Genomic DNA, 16,478 nt, shown 5'->3' on the forward strand with positions numbered 1-16,478 from the left:
TTTTGCCCACCTCCAAGCATGTGAATAGTTCCACTGACTTCACCAGGACCACTGATATACTTAAAGTTAGTTACATGCTTAAGTACCTTGCTGAATTAGGCCTTCAGTGCAGAACATATGTTCTAATGAATTTTATAAAAATTGCAAGTAATTAAAAAATGTTAAATTGTTTTATCATTTGGGTCTATGAGTGAAGACTTGCACAGTTGTTTATCTGAACTTTTGCATAATTCAAGCTTTTTAAGGCAGAACAGCCATTCTTGATTTTTGGTTTAAAACTATTAATTCGCATAAAGATAAATGCACAATGTAATGTTTAAACCTAAAATATGTTGCAAAAATATTCTGTCAAATATTTGGGATAAACAGACTATAACTTACTGAAAAAATTCAAAACGCTTTTTTCTGAAGAAAAATTAATTCTCCCCAAAACAGTTAACGTCCAACAGCCAGTGTTTGGAATGTGATAGTTTTAGTCCACTATTCCACTGACTTCTCTCCTATGCAAATAACTAAAATGTTCCCTTGCACAATGTCCTTGACTTAACCCAACCTCTATAAGCTGAATTCACAGCTTACTAGCTTTATGTTAAGTTTATAATTAATAGAACTATGGTTGTTTGAAAACGATTTCTGCCTCTCCAATGGCTAGGACAGTAACATGATAACCTAAACAGGAGTATTCTGCTGCAGGAGATATTACAATAACTGATTCCTTCTTGCTTCATTTCAGGACCTTCTTTACCAGTTGCCAAGCCTATACAGAAACTTATATTTGCATCTCTCTATACCACATCAAGAAGTTTCAATTAAGAGAGAGCATCTAATCATTATAGACCAACTGTGAGATAATTGACCATGATGGGAATTATGAGTCCCATGCTGAACTGAAACCTATTAAAAATGAAATGTGACTGGTTGACTTTCCCTCAGAGAGTTTTAATTAGGTTTATTCCTGGCATGGTGACACAAAATGAATTTTACCATTAGATTTATGGGAATTAAAATAGGGGAGTTGCTCTGATGGATCAATATATTGCACCTCTGCTTTTAGTTCTGCCTGATGGGATTGAAAACAATGAAGCTATTAGGGCAAGTTTTAACAGCCTTTGCTAGGAAGTCACCTTCAGTGATACTCTTGCAAGGTTAAAAAAAAAGTGATGATACTCTCTTCGAAATATGAAAGTGTGCATAATATTTAACAAGGGGAAACATATTTTCAAAGGTGGTTGATACAGAACCTGCAATGGAAACAATTTAGTATGGCTTACAGCAGTGTTTTTAACCGGTGCTTTCAGACCCCCAGAAGCAATCAATCACTGGAGTTGTGAGGCAAACTTTATAACAATCTAATGCAAAGAAAATCTTGCTTTCCCCCTTCTCTGAACAGCCTTACCCATGCAAGTCAAGTTTTCTGTCAACCTCGCAAAACACCCACAAATACATTTATATAGGCTTAGCACTGAAACACTGTCTTTTTACTCTTACTTTTATAAGATATGAAGGGGGGCACATTTTTTTTTCTTTGAATAAGGACTTGCCAGCCTGAAAAGGTTGAGGAACATTAGCGTTAGGCATAATGCAGTGATTATGAAGAGAACATTGACCATTATATAGATTGTGAAGTTGAACTCTCATGATCCATGACTATGGTATGTCACTTGTATGTTTCATGTTAGAGGTTAATATTAACTAATATCTTAGAGGTTGTATGCTAAAATGTGGGAAGTGCAATTGTAACATATATAATCATATGCACAATAAGAAGTGCATTATTCAAGAAGATCTGAGGGGGTATTGGTGGGAATTAAAAAGCTTAAAACTGATGGAGCTGATGGAAGAAAGGAACACTTATTTTCAACAACTTTTAATGAAAAATGTGTCCACGATTCACTGAAATTTTTGAATTTTCAAATTCTTCAAACAGTTCTGCTCAAAAGAAAGTAGAGAATGAAAAGAAAGGGATAAGATGGTCATTCTTCTCTGACGAGGAATGTTTCATGAGTAGAAAGTTTGGAGCAATTCTGAAAAAGCCATGTTTGAATTAAAGTTTTCCTTAGAGAAGATGAGAAGACTTGAAACATTAAAGTTCTTTACATGAGTACTAAAGTTGTGCAGAAAGCTGTTTACTTTCACTTAATCTGAGGGATACAAAACAATCTTAAATTGCCACATACTTCTGTTGTAGCATAATTTATTTACCTTCGTTACTCACTACCAAAATATCGGTGTGTAGCTAGAAACTTTTTAATCAGCCCATTCCATCTACCAGATGTATTCATTCAGGGCCAAATCAAAGCCCGCTGAAGTCAATGGCATGAGGCCTTAATTCAATAATTACCACAGTCAAGTGGTTTTGTTTCACATATATTCTTCCAAGACACCACAATGTCACAAAATTAGGACTGCAGCATCAGTGAATGGGTCAGGCAGTAATCAGCGGATTTAGGGAAGAAAACTTGCAGAAAAATATGAGCAAGAACACTCAGTAAAATGATATTTAAACTGGCAGTGGTGTTTTTACTTAACACTTTTTGATACGGGATATAGTAGAATCGACAATACTATAATCTAACCATTCTAATAAAACAATAATAGTTAGCATTTCTATGGAACACTTTTTTAATTCTAATGGGCAAAATCCTGCCTGCCTTACTCATGTGAGTAGCCATAATGATGTTAACTTTATTGGTACTATTCTTCAAGGGACAGAGTCTGATAAACTGGCTCACATAATGGCATTGGCCATGGGACTACTCAAGGTAGAATTCCATTAGTAAATATATCAGAGTCTGGCTCTGAGTATATATTTGGCCCTTTATTCAGATTTACTTGTGGATTTATGTTAGTTAAAAAGCAATGCTTCAAAATGTATGGCTTTGATTCTGAACTGTGTTTAAACATCAGAACACACACAAAACATTTCCTGTTCTGTGGAAATTATCACAGCCTTTCTGATTATTTGTGTGTTCTCCGGAGTTAAATCTTGTTTTGGTAGTAAAGTGGTATCTTGTGAGTAATTTGGGCAAGAGAACACAAGAGTCAACATGAGTGATTGTTTTGCGTGAACTGCAGTCCACCTCAAAAGTCAGGCTCTAGAGAGCTTATATTATAAAGCCATGAAATATTCAGAGAGTCACTTGGTTCCATATAGCAGAAGCTTGTTTTTCAATATAATAAAATCAAACCTGACTTTTGAAAATTCTCCGTCAGTAAGAAGAATTTAGCAGTCCAGATTCACAAATGTTTGGAAATCAGAGGTGGTGACTTTCAGTGAGTCAAGTCCATAAGCATGTTTGATTTTTGCATAACCATGATCATGCACAACATCCACAGAAGTGGGTGTTGGTTCGGAGGTTGAATTTGAAAAATGGTGAGTGTTCTATTTTATATGAAAATCTGGTTCATTTGTTCCTCTCATCATTCCCAATAATGCACACGTTCTCCCTTTTGCCAGTAAATGATGAAAATCCATTATGGCCTTCCCCTCATTTATTTAGACTGATGATACCCACGTGTCTTTTTTGTGGTGGCATTTACTGTAGCGCTAAAGGGTCCTGACCCAGCACTGTTGTATGCCCGGACAGCTGTGTAATACACTAAGTTGCTCTTCAAGCCTGTTATTCTTACTGATGTCTCATTCCCTGTAGCTTTTACTTTATTTGAAGATTCTTCTTTTCCACCATTATTCCAGTACCTGACCTAGGATACAAAACATAGTGAGTTAAAATGCTTTTGTGACATAATGTTCATACACAGTATTATGTTTGATTCCTATAAGTGCTTTTTTCTCTCTTGAAAATGGTGGAATTACCTTAAAGTTCCAGAAGTAATACATATCCTATGAAAATAGCATCCCTATTGCCTATCTGGTTTTACCTTTCAAAGTAATATTTCTCTCTTAGTGTGGTTATAGAAAAGAGGAAACTGAGATGTTAGAGACTATTTGAAGGAAAATGATGACAGAGGAAAAGCATTAGTTCATCATTACATTCTCTGCCCTGTGCCGATTGGCTGTTTGCTCCACCCACTCCCTCCCTTACAGTCTCTTCACCTCAACTTCCCTCCATATGTGCCCCTCTTATCCTCATCTTCCTGCCCTGTCTCCCTAACCTCCCTTTCTCTTCAATGTCACCTCTCCCCTCACTTTTCTTTCCATGTAGCTGGTACCCTCCTAACTAGGCCCTCCACCCCCAAAAATCATAGAATTAACATGACGTTTGCTGCCAACATATTGTTCACTCTGTTTGTGTGTTCTACCCCTTCTCCCACCCTATGTCTGCCTCATTTATTTAGACTGTAAGCATTTCCGGGCAGGGGCTGTCTAGTATTTGGTGTTTGTACAGCACCTATCACAATGGGGCCCCATTCTTGGTCCTTAGGCACTATCGTTACAAACATGATTAACAATAATAAATAAAAAATAATACAACACACATTAAACTCATTAGAACACTTTATCGTATACAACAGTTCCTTTGGAAATTAAAGCTGTCATTCAAAAAATATCAGCTTGACACAGACGGAGAGAGAGAGAGCCAGGACTACCATCACAGGCATCGCTATACAATACATGCCCATTCTGGTGGGCTCTCAAAGATATTCGGAATGAGACACCAAGCTTAGTCAGAGCGAGAGAAAATAAATCATCTACTATATATAACCAGTACATTGGACATCAGTGTCCCTCGCCTCTGTTTTCCAGAAGCTGGGAATGGGCAATAGGGGATGGATCACTTGATGATTACCTGTTCTGTTCATTCCCTCTGGGGAACCTGGCATTGGCCACTGTTGGAAGACAAGATACTGGGCTGAAGGATCTTTGGTCTGACCCAGTACAGCTGTTTTTATGTACTACAATGTCAGCTAGAACTGATCCTGATTTTCAAGAAATATTTATAATTTTTTTTTCAAAAGACCAGTAAAATTTGCATTCTTCCTTTTCTACCAGTGCTAATATAGGCAAAGATTGTGACTAGCACAACTCGGGAGAAGGAGCCATGGTGGCTGTATGCAATCTTTTGTAGCTCACAGATACTGAGGCCAACTGGGAACCAGCCAAGCCCTTGTCACCCTGAATGTTGTTCCAATTAACATCTGGCTATGTGAGGAACCAAGGGCCCATTCTGACAAATGGAGCATCAGCCAGGTGGGATACCCAGCCACAGCTTCTTTCTCTTGTTACTCCTGAGGGAATTCTGCGCCAAAAATTTAAAAATTCTGCACCAAAATTTTAAAAATGCTGTGCACAATACTTTAAAATTCTTCAAAATTCTGCAAATTTTATTTGTCAAAAAAAATGTGGAGGCTCCAGCATGGCACTGGGGAGCACGGGCCACTGGCTGCACAGAGGTGGGAGATCACTGTACAGCTCCCTATCCTGGGACATGGACTCAGTGGTGACTTAGCGCAAGGACCCTGACATAGCGCAAGAACCAGGCCTGCCCCAGAAACACCCCAGAGCCCTGACCCTCTGTGTCAAGTGCACCAGGTGTGGGCAGGCAGGCTCAGCAAGGCAGGATCCAAGTGTGGAGAGGCTTAGTGTGGGGGAGAATCCAGGTTGAGTTGAGAGGGTTCTGTGTGTGGCAATCTGGGTGTGGCCGGCTCAGTGGGGGATCTGGGTGCGGGGGGGATCTGGATGCACAGGGGCTTGTTGGTGGGTTATGGGTGCAACGGTAATGGGACTCTTCATGGGGGGTCCAGATGTAAGTGGATGAGGCTCAGCAGGTGGGGTCTGCGTCTGTGTGCTGGAGAGACAGAGCTCAGCAGGGGGGTCTGGGTGTGAGAGACTCAGTGGGGGGATCCAGATGCTGGGGGAATGGGGCTCAGTGGGGTTGGGATTCAGGTGGAGCTGGTTGCGGCTCAGTGTGTGTGGAGGGGATCTGGGTGTGGGTGGCTTGTCGGGGTGGTCCAGCTGCAGGGGCAGTGGGGCATGTTGGGGGGGGATTTGGTTGTGGGGGGTTGAGGCTTGGTGTGATAGTCTGGGTATGAGAGGGTCTGGATGCACGGGGGTTGGACGGATGGGGGAGCAGCTCCCTGTACAGAGATTTTTCTCCCCTGCAGCTGAGGAGCAATGGCTGCAGGAAGCACGGTGGGGGAGGGGAGTTTGCAGAGCTTCCTACAGCCGTGGGAGAAATCTGGGGGTAGGTCTGACCTGGCCCCGGATGCCGTGCAGGGTAAGAGGAAGTACCATCCTCCCCTGCCCATCCAGGACTAGCAGCTGAGCCCGATGCAGGGTAGGAGCCACCAGCTGGGCCTTCCCCAGTACCGCCTCCTGCACCACAGTGATTTACCTCTCTGCTGCATGCCCTGGGCACCTGAAACATACTTCTGGGGAGAGTCGCATGACCGCTTTTGTGGATTCCCTTTGCTTTCCCATCAGAAAGTCATTTTTGTGCAGGGAAACAAAGACATCTGCGGGGGACATAAATTCTGTGCCTGTGCAGTGGCGCAGAATTGCCACAGGAGTATCTTGTATGCATATCACATGCTGGGGAATTCTCAGGGACATAGTTAAGCTAGCTCTTTAGCTGACTGGTACTTCTGGACCATTGCATTAGCAGTGAGAAGAAGGATCAGGTTCTGGCCCCCAGGATCTCTGCACTTTGAATCTCATTACATATATACATTTACACACTATACAGATATCTTTGTTCTAATACTGAATCACACACAGCACAGTATAGTAAAAATCCTTTGTCAGCATGAGTTTGGGAGGGCCATAGTCCTCATTATTGGCAAGATGATTATGTGGGTCATCTTGTCTCTCTCTGAAACAGACCAGCCTCCCCGTTTCTGCTTGAATAGGATGGCCATCTCAGATAGGCTGGACTACCAAACTGGGCAGCTAGATAACGGCAAAAAAATGAAAGGACAGCTCTGCTGTGAAACTTGGGTCCGCAGCCAATCAGCTGCTCTCTACCTTGAAGACTCAGCAAGCTATATCCCCTATAATATTTCAAACGGATTTTGGGCCTGGTTTATTTTGTACTCAAATTTCAATGTCAGTTTAAATAAAGATGATACGTACCTGCCATTTTATATATTCCTCTCCAAAGCAGTAGGCATATAATCAGATATATACAGCTGAAGCCAGACCCACATTTGAAGAGCTTTAGTAACTAGAAGTTTGTCTTGGCTAGACGAGCATTCTGTGATCAGCAGGAGGTGCAGCAAATATCAAGGCAGGGAGGTATGCAACACCAACAAGTATGGACTGCCAGAAGTTCTCATTCTGGCTGCAGTTTTTGTGAGCTTGTAGTAACTGGTCTGGTGTAGTGCAGCAAATAAGACAATGCACAAGGTCTGCACAAAAATCGGTGACTATTTTGTTCTTGCATTCCCAATACCAAGATTATATGTGATGATAGCATGTGCCCATTTAGACACAGAAGCATAAAGTAAACCCTAATGTATTCTGGCTTTGAATAAAATGCTTCTTAGGCACCTTCCCCTCAGAGATCTAGGTGGAGGGAAGAAACCACAGGATACTTGAGTTAATCATTTTCAAATAAAGAGCTGTTAATGAAAAAGCAGATTTCAGACATAAGGATGGCCTTACTGGGTCAGACCAATGGTCCATCTAGCCCAGTATCTTGTCTTCCGACAATGGCCAATGCCAGCTGCTTCAGAGGGAATGAACAGGACAGGGCAATTATTGAGTGATCCATTCCCGGTCGTCCACTCCCAGCTTCTGGCAGTCCGAGGCTTCGGGACACCTACAGCATGTGGTTGCAACTCTCACCATCTTGGCTAACAGCCATTGATAGACCTATCCTACACCAACCTATCTAATTATCTAGTTATAGTTTTGGCCTTCACAACATCCCCTGCAATCAGCTCTACAGGTTAACTGTGGGTTTTGTTAAGAAGTACTTCCTTTTGTTTGCTTTAAACCTATTGCTATTAATTTCCTTAGGTGACTCCTGGATCTTGTTTATTTGAAGAGGTACATAGCATTTATTTATTGACTTTCTTCACCCCAGTCATGATTTTATAGACCTTTATCATACCCTCCCGCACTTAGTTGTTTCTTTTCCAAGCTGAATAGTCCCAGTCTTCTTAACCTCTCCTCACATGGAAGCTGTTCCATACCCTTAATCATTTTTGCTGCCCTTCTCTGTACCTTTTCCATTTCTAAAATATAATTTTTGAGATGGGGTGATCAGAAGTGCATGAAATATTGAAGGTGTGGGCGTACCATGGATTGATATAGTGGTATTATGATATTTACTATCTTATTATCTAAACCTTTCCTAATAGCTCATAACATTTTGTTCGCTTTTTTGACTGCCGATGCACGTTCAGCGGTTGTTTTCAGAGAATCATCCACAATGATGCCAAGATCTCTTTCTTGAGTGGTAACAGCTCATTTAGACCCAATCATTTTGTATATATAGTTGGGATTATGTTTTCCAGTGTGCGCTACTTTGCATTTATCAACATTGAATTTCATCTGCCATTTTGTTGCCCTGTCACCCAGTTTTGTGAGATCCTTTTGTAGCTCTTCGCAGTCTGCTTTACTATTGAGTAATTTTGTATTGTCTTCAAATTTTGCCACCTCACTGTTTACCCCTTTTTCCAGATCATTTACGAACACATTGAACAGCACTGCTCTCAGTACAGATCCCTGAGGGACACTGCTATTTACTTCTTTCCATTCTGACCATTTATTCCAACCCTTTGTTTCCTGTCTTTTAATTAGCTACTTAACCATGAGAGGACATTTCCTCTTATCCCATAACTACTTACTTTGCTTAAGAGCCTTAGCTGAGGGATGGTGTCAAAGGCTTTCTGAAAGTCCAAGTACACTATATCCACTGGATCACCTATGTACACATCTTTGTTGCCCCCCTCAAAGAATTCTAATAGATGGGTGAGGCACGATTTCCCTTTGAGAAAGCCATGTTGACTCTTCTCCAAAAAATCATGTTCACCTACGTGTCTGATACTTCTGTTCTTTACTATCATTTCAACCAATTTGCCTGGTATTGAAGTTAGGTTTACCGGCCAATAATTGCCAGGATCGCCTCTACAGCCTTTTTAAAAAATTGGCATCACATTAGCTATCCTCTAGTCATCTGGTACAGAAGCTGATTTAAGTGATAGTTTACATAACACGGTTAGTGGATCTGCAATTTCATATTTGATTTCCTTCAGAACTCTTGGCTGAATAAGTTGCTGGTGACTTATAACTTTTTAAAACTTCTCCATCAGCACCTGAATCTGGACCAGTTCCTCAGATTTGTCACCTAAAAAGAATAAGCTCAGGTGTGGGAATCTCCCTCAGATCCCCCTCAGTGATGACCAATGCAAGAATTCATTTAGCTTCTCCACAATGGCCTTGTCTTCTTTGTGTGCTCCTTTAGTACCTTGATCATCCAGTGGCCCCACCACTTGTTTGGCAGGCTTCCCGCTTTGGATGTACTTAAATTTTTTTTTGTTATTAGTTTTTGAGTCTTGCTAGTTGCTCTTCAAATTCTCTTTTGGCCTGTGTAATTATACTTTTACACTTGACTTGCAAGAATTTAGCTCCTCTCTATTTTCCTCAGTAGGATCTGACTTCCAATTTTTAAAGGATTTCTTTTTGTCTCTAACCTTTTTGCCTCTTTTAGTCTGTTTAGCCATGGTGGCATTTTTTTTTGGTCCTCTTACTATTTTTTAAAAAAGTTGGGGTATACATTTAATTTGAGCCTCCATTCTGGTGTGTTTTAAAAAGGTTTCATACAGCTTCCAGGCATTTCACTCGTGACTGTTCCTTTTAAATTCCGTTTAACTAGCTTCCTCATTTTTGTGTAGTTCCCCTTTCTAAAGTTAAATGCTATGGTAGTGGGCTTCTTTGGTTCCCGTCACCACAAGGATGTTTAATTTCATTACATTATGGTCACTATTACCAAATTGTTCAGCTATATACACCTCTTGGACCAGATCCTGTGCTCCACTTAGGACTAAATTAAGAATTGCCTTTCCCCTTGTGGGTTGCAGGACTAGCTGATCCAAGTATTAGTCATTAATGGTGTCTAGAAAATTTATGTCTGCATCCCACCCTGAGGTGACATGTACCCAGTCCATATAGCCGAAATCCCCCTCCCATTATTATTGAGTTTTCTATTTCTAGACCCTATCTAATCTTCCTGAGCATTCCACAATCACCATCCTGGTCAGGTGATCGGTAATATATTCCTACTGCTATATTCTTCTTATTATTATTTGAACATAGTGCATGACTGCTAAGCCACAAATCAATGATTAGGAAATAAAACATAATTATGGTCATGCTACCTTACTGGAGGGAGCATAGTTAAAAGGATTTACCTCATAACCCAGTAACCGTCCACTACTCATTTTCCAAGGAATGGCATTCCAGGAAACTTCAATTACTGAAGATGACAAGCTTTTTGCAGAGACACCAGAAGGTGCTATGGTAGGCTCTGTATTTGAAAATAAAAATATAAGAGAACAATAGTAAACAGGAATGGTAAAAGGTAAAGAGGAAAATAAAAATGTCAGCACGGCTTTTGAAAATGGCCTTAATGATATCTGCTAAGCAAATATTCATTCAGCTGTTGTAATATTATCATATCAAACACACATTAAGAAAACCATTCAAGAGATGATTCAAACACATACCCTCTTCAGCAGAAAACACTGTGGTTACTGGGCTAAATGGTCCTTCTCCTTTATTATTATATACACCAACTTTGACTTCATACGGTGAAAATGGCAGGATGCTTTCATTTCTAAAGACATATCTTGGAGTATCAGGAGATGTGACTACAGTCTGTATCCATGTTGTAATGCCAAGAGGTCGAAAAGCAACAACATATCCAAATCCTTCACCGTTTTGTAATTCCTCAGGAACAGGCTGTGCAAAAACAAGGATACAAGTTCATGGGCTATGTACGGTATATTAAAGAGTGCTCCCCTGAGGCCACCTCACAATTTGTACTGTAAGACTGCCTTTAACAACAGAATATATTGTTAGTAACGTTGCTTGTTTTTCACTAAGTAAATTGGATTGACAGACACTGAGTAAATATTTTAAAAAATGTTGGTCACATTTTATATTAAGGTTCCATTTATAATTTTTTTATAAAGGATTAAAATGATTAATTGATATTTGTATGAAAAATTAATAAGTTCATGAGGACAACACTTGCTTATTACTATGGGTTATAACTATTTAACATCTACTGAAGTGAGAACCATCTATAACACATAGTTCTTATGAATGTAATGTGTTTATAACATTTATTAACCTTTTATAAACAATTTATAAATGAAACCCTTAATATAAAGTGTTACCCAACTGTCTTCTTTACTCTTATATGCCAGCCTGGGAAGTCCAAAACTAGCAGAATCAAGGAGAAGCTCCAGAATGCCACTGGGAGTGGACAAAATTAAAGGCATACTTCTTCTGCTTGACTCTTCAACAATATTTCTACACTTCTCTTAACATTTGTGCTAAGCCAGAAGTAGTCTCAGGCATGTTAACTATATTTTCTGTTGATTCTGTTCTAGGACAGTAACTAATGGAAGTGAAAGCGGGAAGGAAATATGCATTGCTCACATTATAGAACGTTACCACACTCATATGTCCTAGATGAGATGCTGCTGAATGCAAGGGGGCTGATCTCTGAATGGGAATTTGAATGAAAAGAGTTATTCTTGGAAGAATATCTCTTGCCAGAAAACTTACATCCCATGTTATGACAAGTTCAGACCTGCTGCCTCCTCCCCCACTTACTTCAGATGGAGCTATTTCAGGAACTGTGAAGAAGAAACACATAGTTTAGATAAACATATAGACACATACTAAACAGATGACATTGTATGACACTAATCTATGCTTTGAAGGGAACTCAGAGTTTTACTCAATTTTGTTGCTCAAAACAGGGCAGTTGTTTCTCCACCGTTGTGAAAGAAAGCACCAAGTACTTCCTGCACTCATTTTGCTTGGCACAGAACTTACAGGAGGAGCTCACTGATCTGTAGGATTGCACCCTATGTCACATTTGTGGTTTAAAATTTAAGAGCCCCCGAACAACTTGAGACATGCTACAAGCCATCATGCTGGGTACGCGACATAGACCACTTGTGCAATGCTCTTACTTAGTGTAACTACCACCTTATTGGAATTCATCAACATATTCTCTTGGGACACATGTCTTATATGTACCAGGTGCACCAAGATCAAAAGGGAAGAAGAAAAGCAAAAGTGACAGAACTAACCAAACTAACTTGATCTATGAATGAAAAAAAAAAATTACAACCTATACCTAACCTCAGGATAAAGAAATTAGCAGTAACCTTGCCAGCATGACAGCATTAGATTTTCATGAGAATGATGATTATTGAATAATTCCCTCCCATGTCCTGAGCAGAAGAATATTACTGTTAGATAATCATACGTGCATAATTTATGCTCCAACTCTTTGTATACTCTATAAACATTTATGATGCTGATTAAAAAGAAAATCCCACTCTTCACTTATACTCAAGTTTCTCTTCACTTATACTCAAGTTTCCTTGTGTTTCTCAAGCATTAAAAACAGGTCTTGTTGGATAGAGTAATTTTCTAGCCTTGTGCTTTGCTTTCTTCTTTTTTTTTTCTAAAGACTCCTTTAATACTTCAGTGCTTCAGAGAAAATGCAACTATTTAGTGACCTTCTCTAGTAATTCCATCCTGTAGTGATTAAAATTGGTTTTCCTTATCTTAGCATGTGAGCACCAGACTGTGTGCTTTGTTATCCATCAGCTGTGAGTGTTCAATAGCGCTAAGGGCAGAACATTAAGTGTGTGAGGAAGGCAGCGCTCCCATGAAGTACTGTGTAAACAACTGGTTACTGTCTAGTACAGGGGTGGCCAACCTGCACCTGAGAAGGAGCCAGAATTTACCAATGTGCATTGCCAAAGAGCCACAGTAATACGTCAGCAGCCCCCCGTCAGCTCATCCTCCTGCCCCCAGTGTCTCCCACCTGCCGATCAGCACTGAACCGTTCATCCCTGCGCCTCCCGCCCACCGTGATCAGCTGTTTTGTGGTGTGCAGGAGGCGTGGGGGAGTGGGAGGGGGGAAGGAGGAGCACGGGCACAGCAGACTCAGGGGAAGGGGCCAGGGCCTTGGGGGAAGGAGTGGAGCAGGACCAGGGCCTGGGGCAGAGCCAAGGGTTGAGCAGTGAGCACCCTGTAGCACACTGGAAAGTTGGCGCCTGTAACTCCAACCTCGGAGTTGGCGCCTATGCAAGGAGACGCATATTCACCTCTGAGGAGCTGCATGTTGCTCCAGAGCCAAAGGTTGGCCACCCCTGGTCTAGTACAAATGATGCTTTCTTCTGGTTGAACTAAGTGCAAATGTGAAGCAACCCCCATGTTGAAACTTGCACTGTTGTACTCCTTTATTTAATGAAATAAAGAAATCCCCTCTACATCCATTGAAATCTTTAGCCTCTACATAGCTGACTGAACACAATGAGATCTCAGCATGCTGTAGCATGGACTGGGATTTTGGTTGATGATAGCAGTGGAGCAAGGCCACTCGTTTAGCTGCATGGAAAAATCACAAACAAATTAGTTATGTGCCTTTATATTGGACAGTTCAAAATTTGTATGAAAAGGATCATAGGTCTGAATGCTGTTTTGTAGCCAAGTCATTTTAATTATAAACAAACAAATAGAAAAACCCACTAACCTGCCTCTTCAGTTCTTACTTTTTCTGAGGGTAAACTAGGTTCTCCACCTCCAATTTTGTTATTGGCAACGACACGAAATTCATATTCAACCCAAGGATTTAAATCCACTACCGTGGCTGTGTAAGTGTTTCCATCGATGACATCAGGGACTATTCAATAAAATCATGGGGCATTAGAAACTTCTCCCTCCCTTAAACAACCATTTCAAATGGATATAGACATTACAAGAAGATTTTTCGTTTTACCTGTTGTGACTCTCTGCCAGCCCACTGAAAATGGTGTTCTCGCCTGAATGGCGTAAGTAGTGACTGGGCTGTGATTATCTACACCCTCTTGCCAAGAGAGCTGAGCTGTGGTATCCGTTATTTCATCCACTTTCACATGTTCAGGAGGGCCAGGGGAGCCTAATACAATCAGAAAGCAGACTGAGAAGTTGGTGGTATGTTGTGAAGGTAGCAAAACCCTCAAATACAGCCCCAACTGATTCCTATTTTACCAGCACTGTGGGAGGAATAAAACAATTTAGCTTGCAATAAAAATACCAGTTTTCACATTTCCTGAACTTCTGTCTGGTATTTTATAGCTGTGAAAACCAAGTTCTGAAATAGTCATTCCAAAACTATAACACAGATGATTGGTTCTTTCAGGGACTTTTGTTCAGCAGGATTCCTCTACCTTTCCAAACGCAATGCCTTTTTCTTTAGTCCTTGATGTCCCCCTTTAATTTACTAATACGGTTCTGTACTCCTCCAATTTGTTATCTAAAGCTGTTTTCTATATGATGCAGTAATTTTTCAGCACAACATCAGATCAGCACCCTGGACAGCAATTCGCCCAGGTAGCTTCTTGCAGCATGCTGGAAAATCCTGATTCTATGAGACCCTGCAAGAGATGCTGCTTTTGCCTCACACACAACTAGGGTGACCAGATGTCCTGATCTTATAGGGACAGTCCCAATTTTTCACACTTACTCTCTGGTCTCCCTACACACAACAGGAGAGGTAATTATTATTATTATTATTATTATTATTGTGGTGGTAGCACTTAGGAGCCCTAATCATGGACCAGTAATCCATTGTGCTAGGTGCCGCACAAACAGAAGATGAAGACCTGGCCTTGCCGAGGGGGTGGGGTGATGAAATGCTCAACAGTTCAGCCACCACTGTAAAATGTCGAGTGCATTTTAAAATACACTGAATGAATATAGATTTTTGAATTTTCGTCACTCTATTATAGCTGTTTTTCTTGCAATAAGTTCAGCTGGCTAACCGGTAATGAGAGTTTATATGGAGCTACAATTCAATCTCTAACAACTAAAATAAATCTTGAATTAAAATCAGTGCCATCAGATTCCATAATTTGGACTAAATTGTGTCTAGAGGACAGAGCCTAAGGAGTGGCAGGTGTAGGAGTGGGCCACAATTGCCTATCTGCTCCTTTGGTGGAGGTACTGATTCACAACTGCATTTCTACTCGCAAGTTTCTACACCCCTACCCTCCCCCACTAGCTCAACTACCCACTGAGCAGGTGTGAAGCCAGTACTCCTCCCATCGCTCGCTCCTACAGACTCCAAGGAGAGTGTAAGTGGGCATTCAGAGGTCCAGGCAGGGCTGTGTGTGAATGCACATGGCAGGGGGGAAGTATTCATACTCTCCCTTCCTCACTTACATGTGTGTATAGTTCAAGTCACAATCTAGCCCCTTCTATGTTTCACAATGTCAGCTACGAAAGTCATTAGAAAATAAGATCAGCAAAATAGCCAAAGTTTACCTCGTACTATCAGATCTGCTGCCGATGATACACTATCCACTTCTGTCTTTACCATGCAAACGTATTTTCCACTGTGTTTCAGTTGGATGTTTCTAATCATTAAGTCTCCTGATGCACTCTGTTGAATATATAAAGTTGTTATATAATTAGTTGTTAATATCATAGAATCATAGAATATCAGGGTTGGAAGGGACCTCAGGAGGTCATCTAGTCCAACCCCCTGCTCCAAGCAGGACCGATCCTCAATTAAATCATCCCAGCCAGGGATTTGTCAAGCCTGACCTTAAAAACTTCTAAGGAAGGAGATTCCACCACCTCCTAGGTAACGCATTCCAGTGTTTCACCACCCTCCTAGAGAAAAAGTTTTTCCTAATATCCAACCTAAATCTCCCCCACTGCAACTAGAGACCATTACTCCTTGTTCTGTCATCTGCTACCACTGAGAACAGTCTAGAACCATCCTCTTTGGAACCCCCTTTCAGGTAGTTGAAAGCAGCTATCAAATCCCCCCTCATTCTTCTCTTCTGTAGACTAAACATCCCCAGTTACCTCAGCCTCTCCTCATAACTCATGTGTTCCAGTCCCCTAATCATTTTTGTTGCCCTCCGCTGGACTCTTTCCAATTTTTCCACATCCTTCTTGTAGTGTGGGGCCCAAAACTGGACACAGTACTCCAGATGAGGCCTCACCAATGTCGAATAGAGGGGGACGATCACGTCCCTCGATCTGCTGGCAATGCCCCTACTTATACATCCCAAAATGCCATTGGCCTTCTTGGTAACAAGGGCACACTGTTGACTCATATCTAGCTTCTCGTCCACTGTAACCCCTAGGTCCTTTTCTGCAGAACTGCTGCCTAGCCATTCGATCCCTAGTCTGTAGCGGTGCATTGGATTCTTCCGTCCTAAGTGCAGGACTCTACACTTGTCCTTGTTGAACCTCATCAGATTTCTTTTGGCCCAATCCTCTAATTTGTCTAGGTCCCTCTGTATCCTATCCCTACCCTCCAGCGTATCTA

At 41.1% G+C, this 16,478-nt stretch overlaps 1 protein-coding gene across 5 annotated transcripts in view; it reads right to left on the reverse strand.

Annotated features, from left to right (window-relative positions):
- Positions 1-16,478, reverse strand: part of CNTN3 (contactin 3) — a 261,889-nt gene that overhangs the window by 8,150 nt on the left and 237,261 nt on the right. For all 5 annotated transcript variants that reach the window (XM_073351137.2, XM_073351139.2, XM_073351135.2 and 2 more), the window contains 7 exons: positions 15,461-15,578; positions 13,935-14,093; positions 13,689-13,838; positions 11,699-11,769; positions 10,630-10,864; positions 10,315-10,430; positions 3,516-3,702 (listed from right to left, as the gene is read on the reverse strand). In XM_073351137.2, coding sequence (XP_073207238.1) covers positions 3,516-3,702; positions 10,315-10,430; positions 10,630-10,864; positions 11,699-11,769; positions 13,689-13,838; positions 13,935-14,093; positions 15,461-15,578 — 1,036 coding nt within the window. The remainder of the gene's footprint in view (positions 1-3,515; positions 3,703-10,314; positions 10,431-10,629; positions 10,865-11,698; positions 11,770-13,688; positions 13,839-13,934; positions 14,094-15,460; positions 15,579-16,478) is intronic.

This window comes from Lepidochelys kempii, chromosome 7, assembly GCF_965140285.1.
Source record: "Lepidochelys kempii isolate rLepKem1 chromosome 7, rLepKem1.hap1, whole genome shotgun sequence".
Lineage (NCBI taxonomy): Eukaryota > Metazoa > Chordata > Testudines > Cheloniidae > Lepidochelys > Lepidochelys kempii.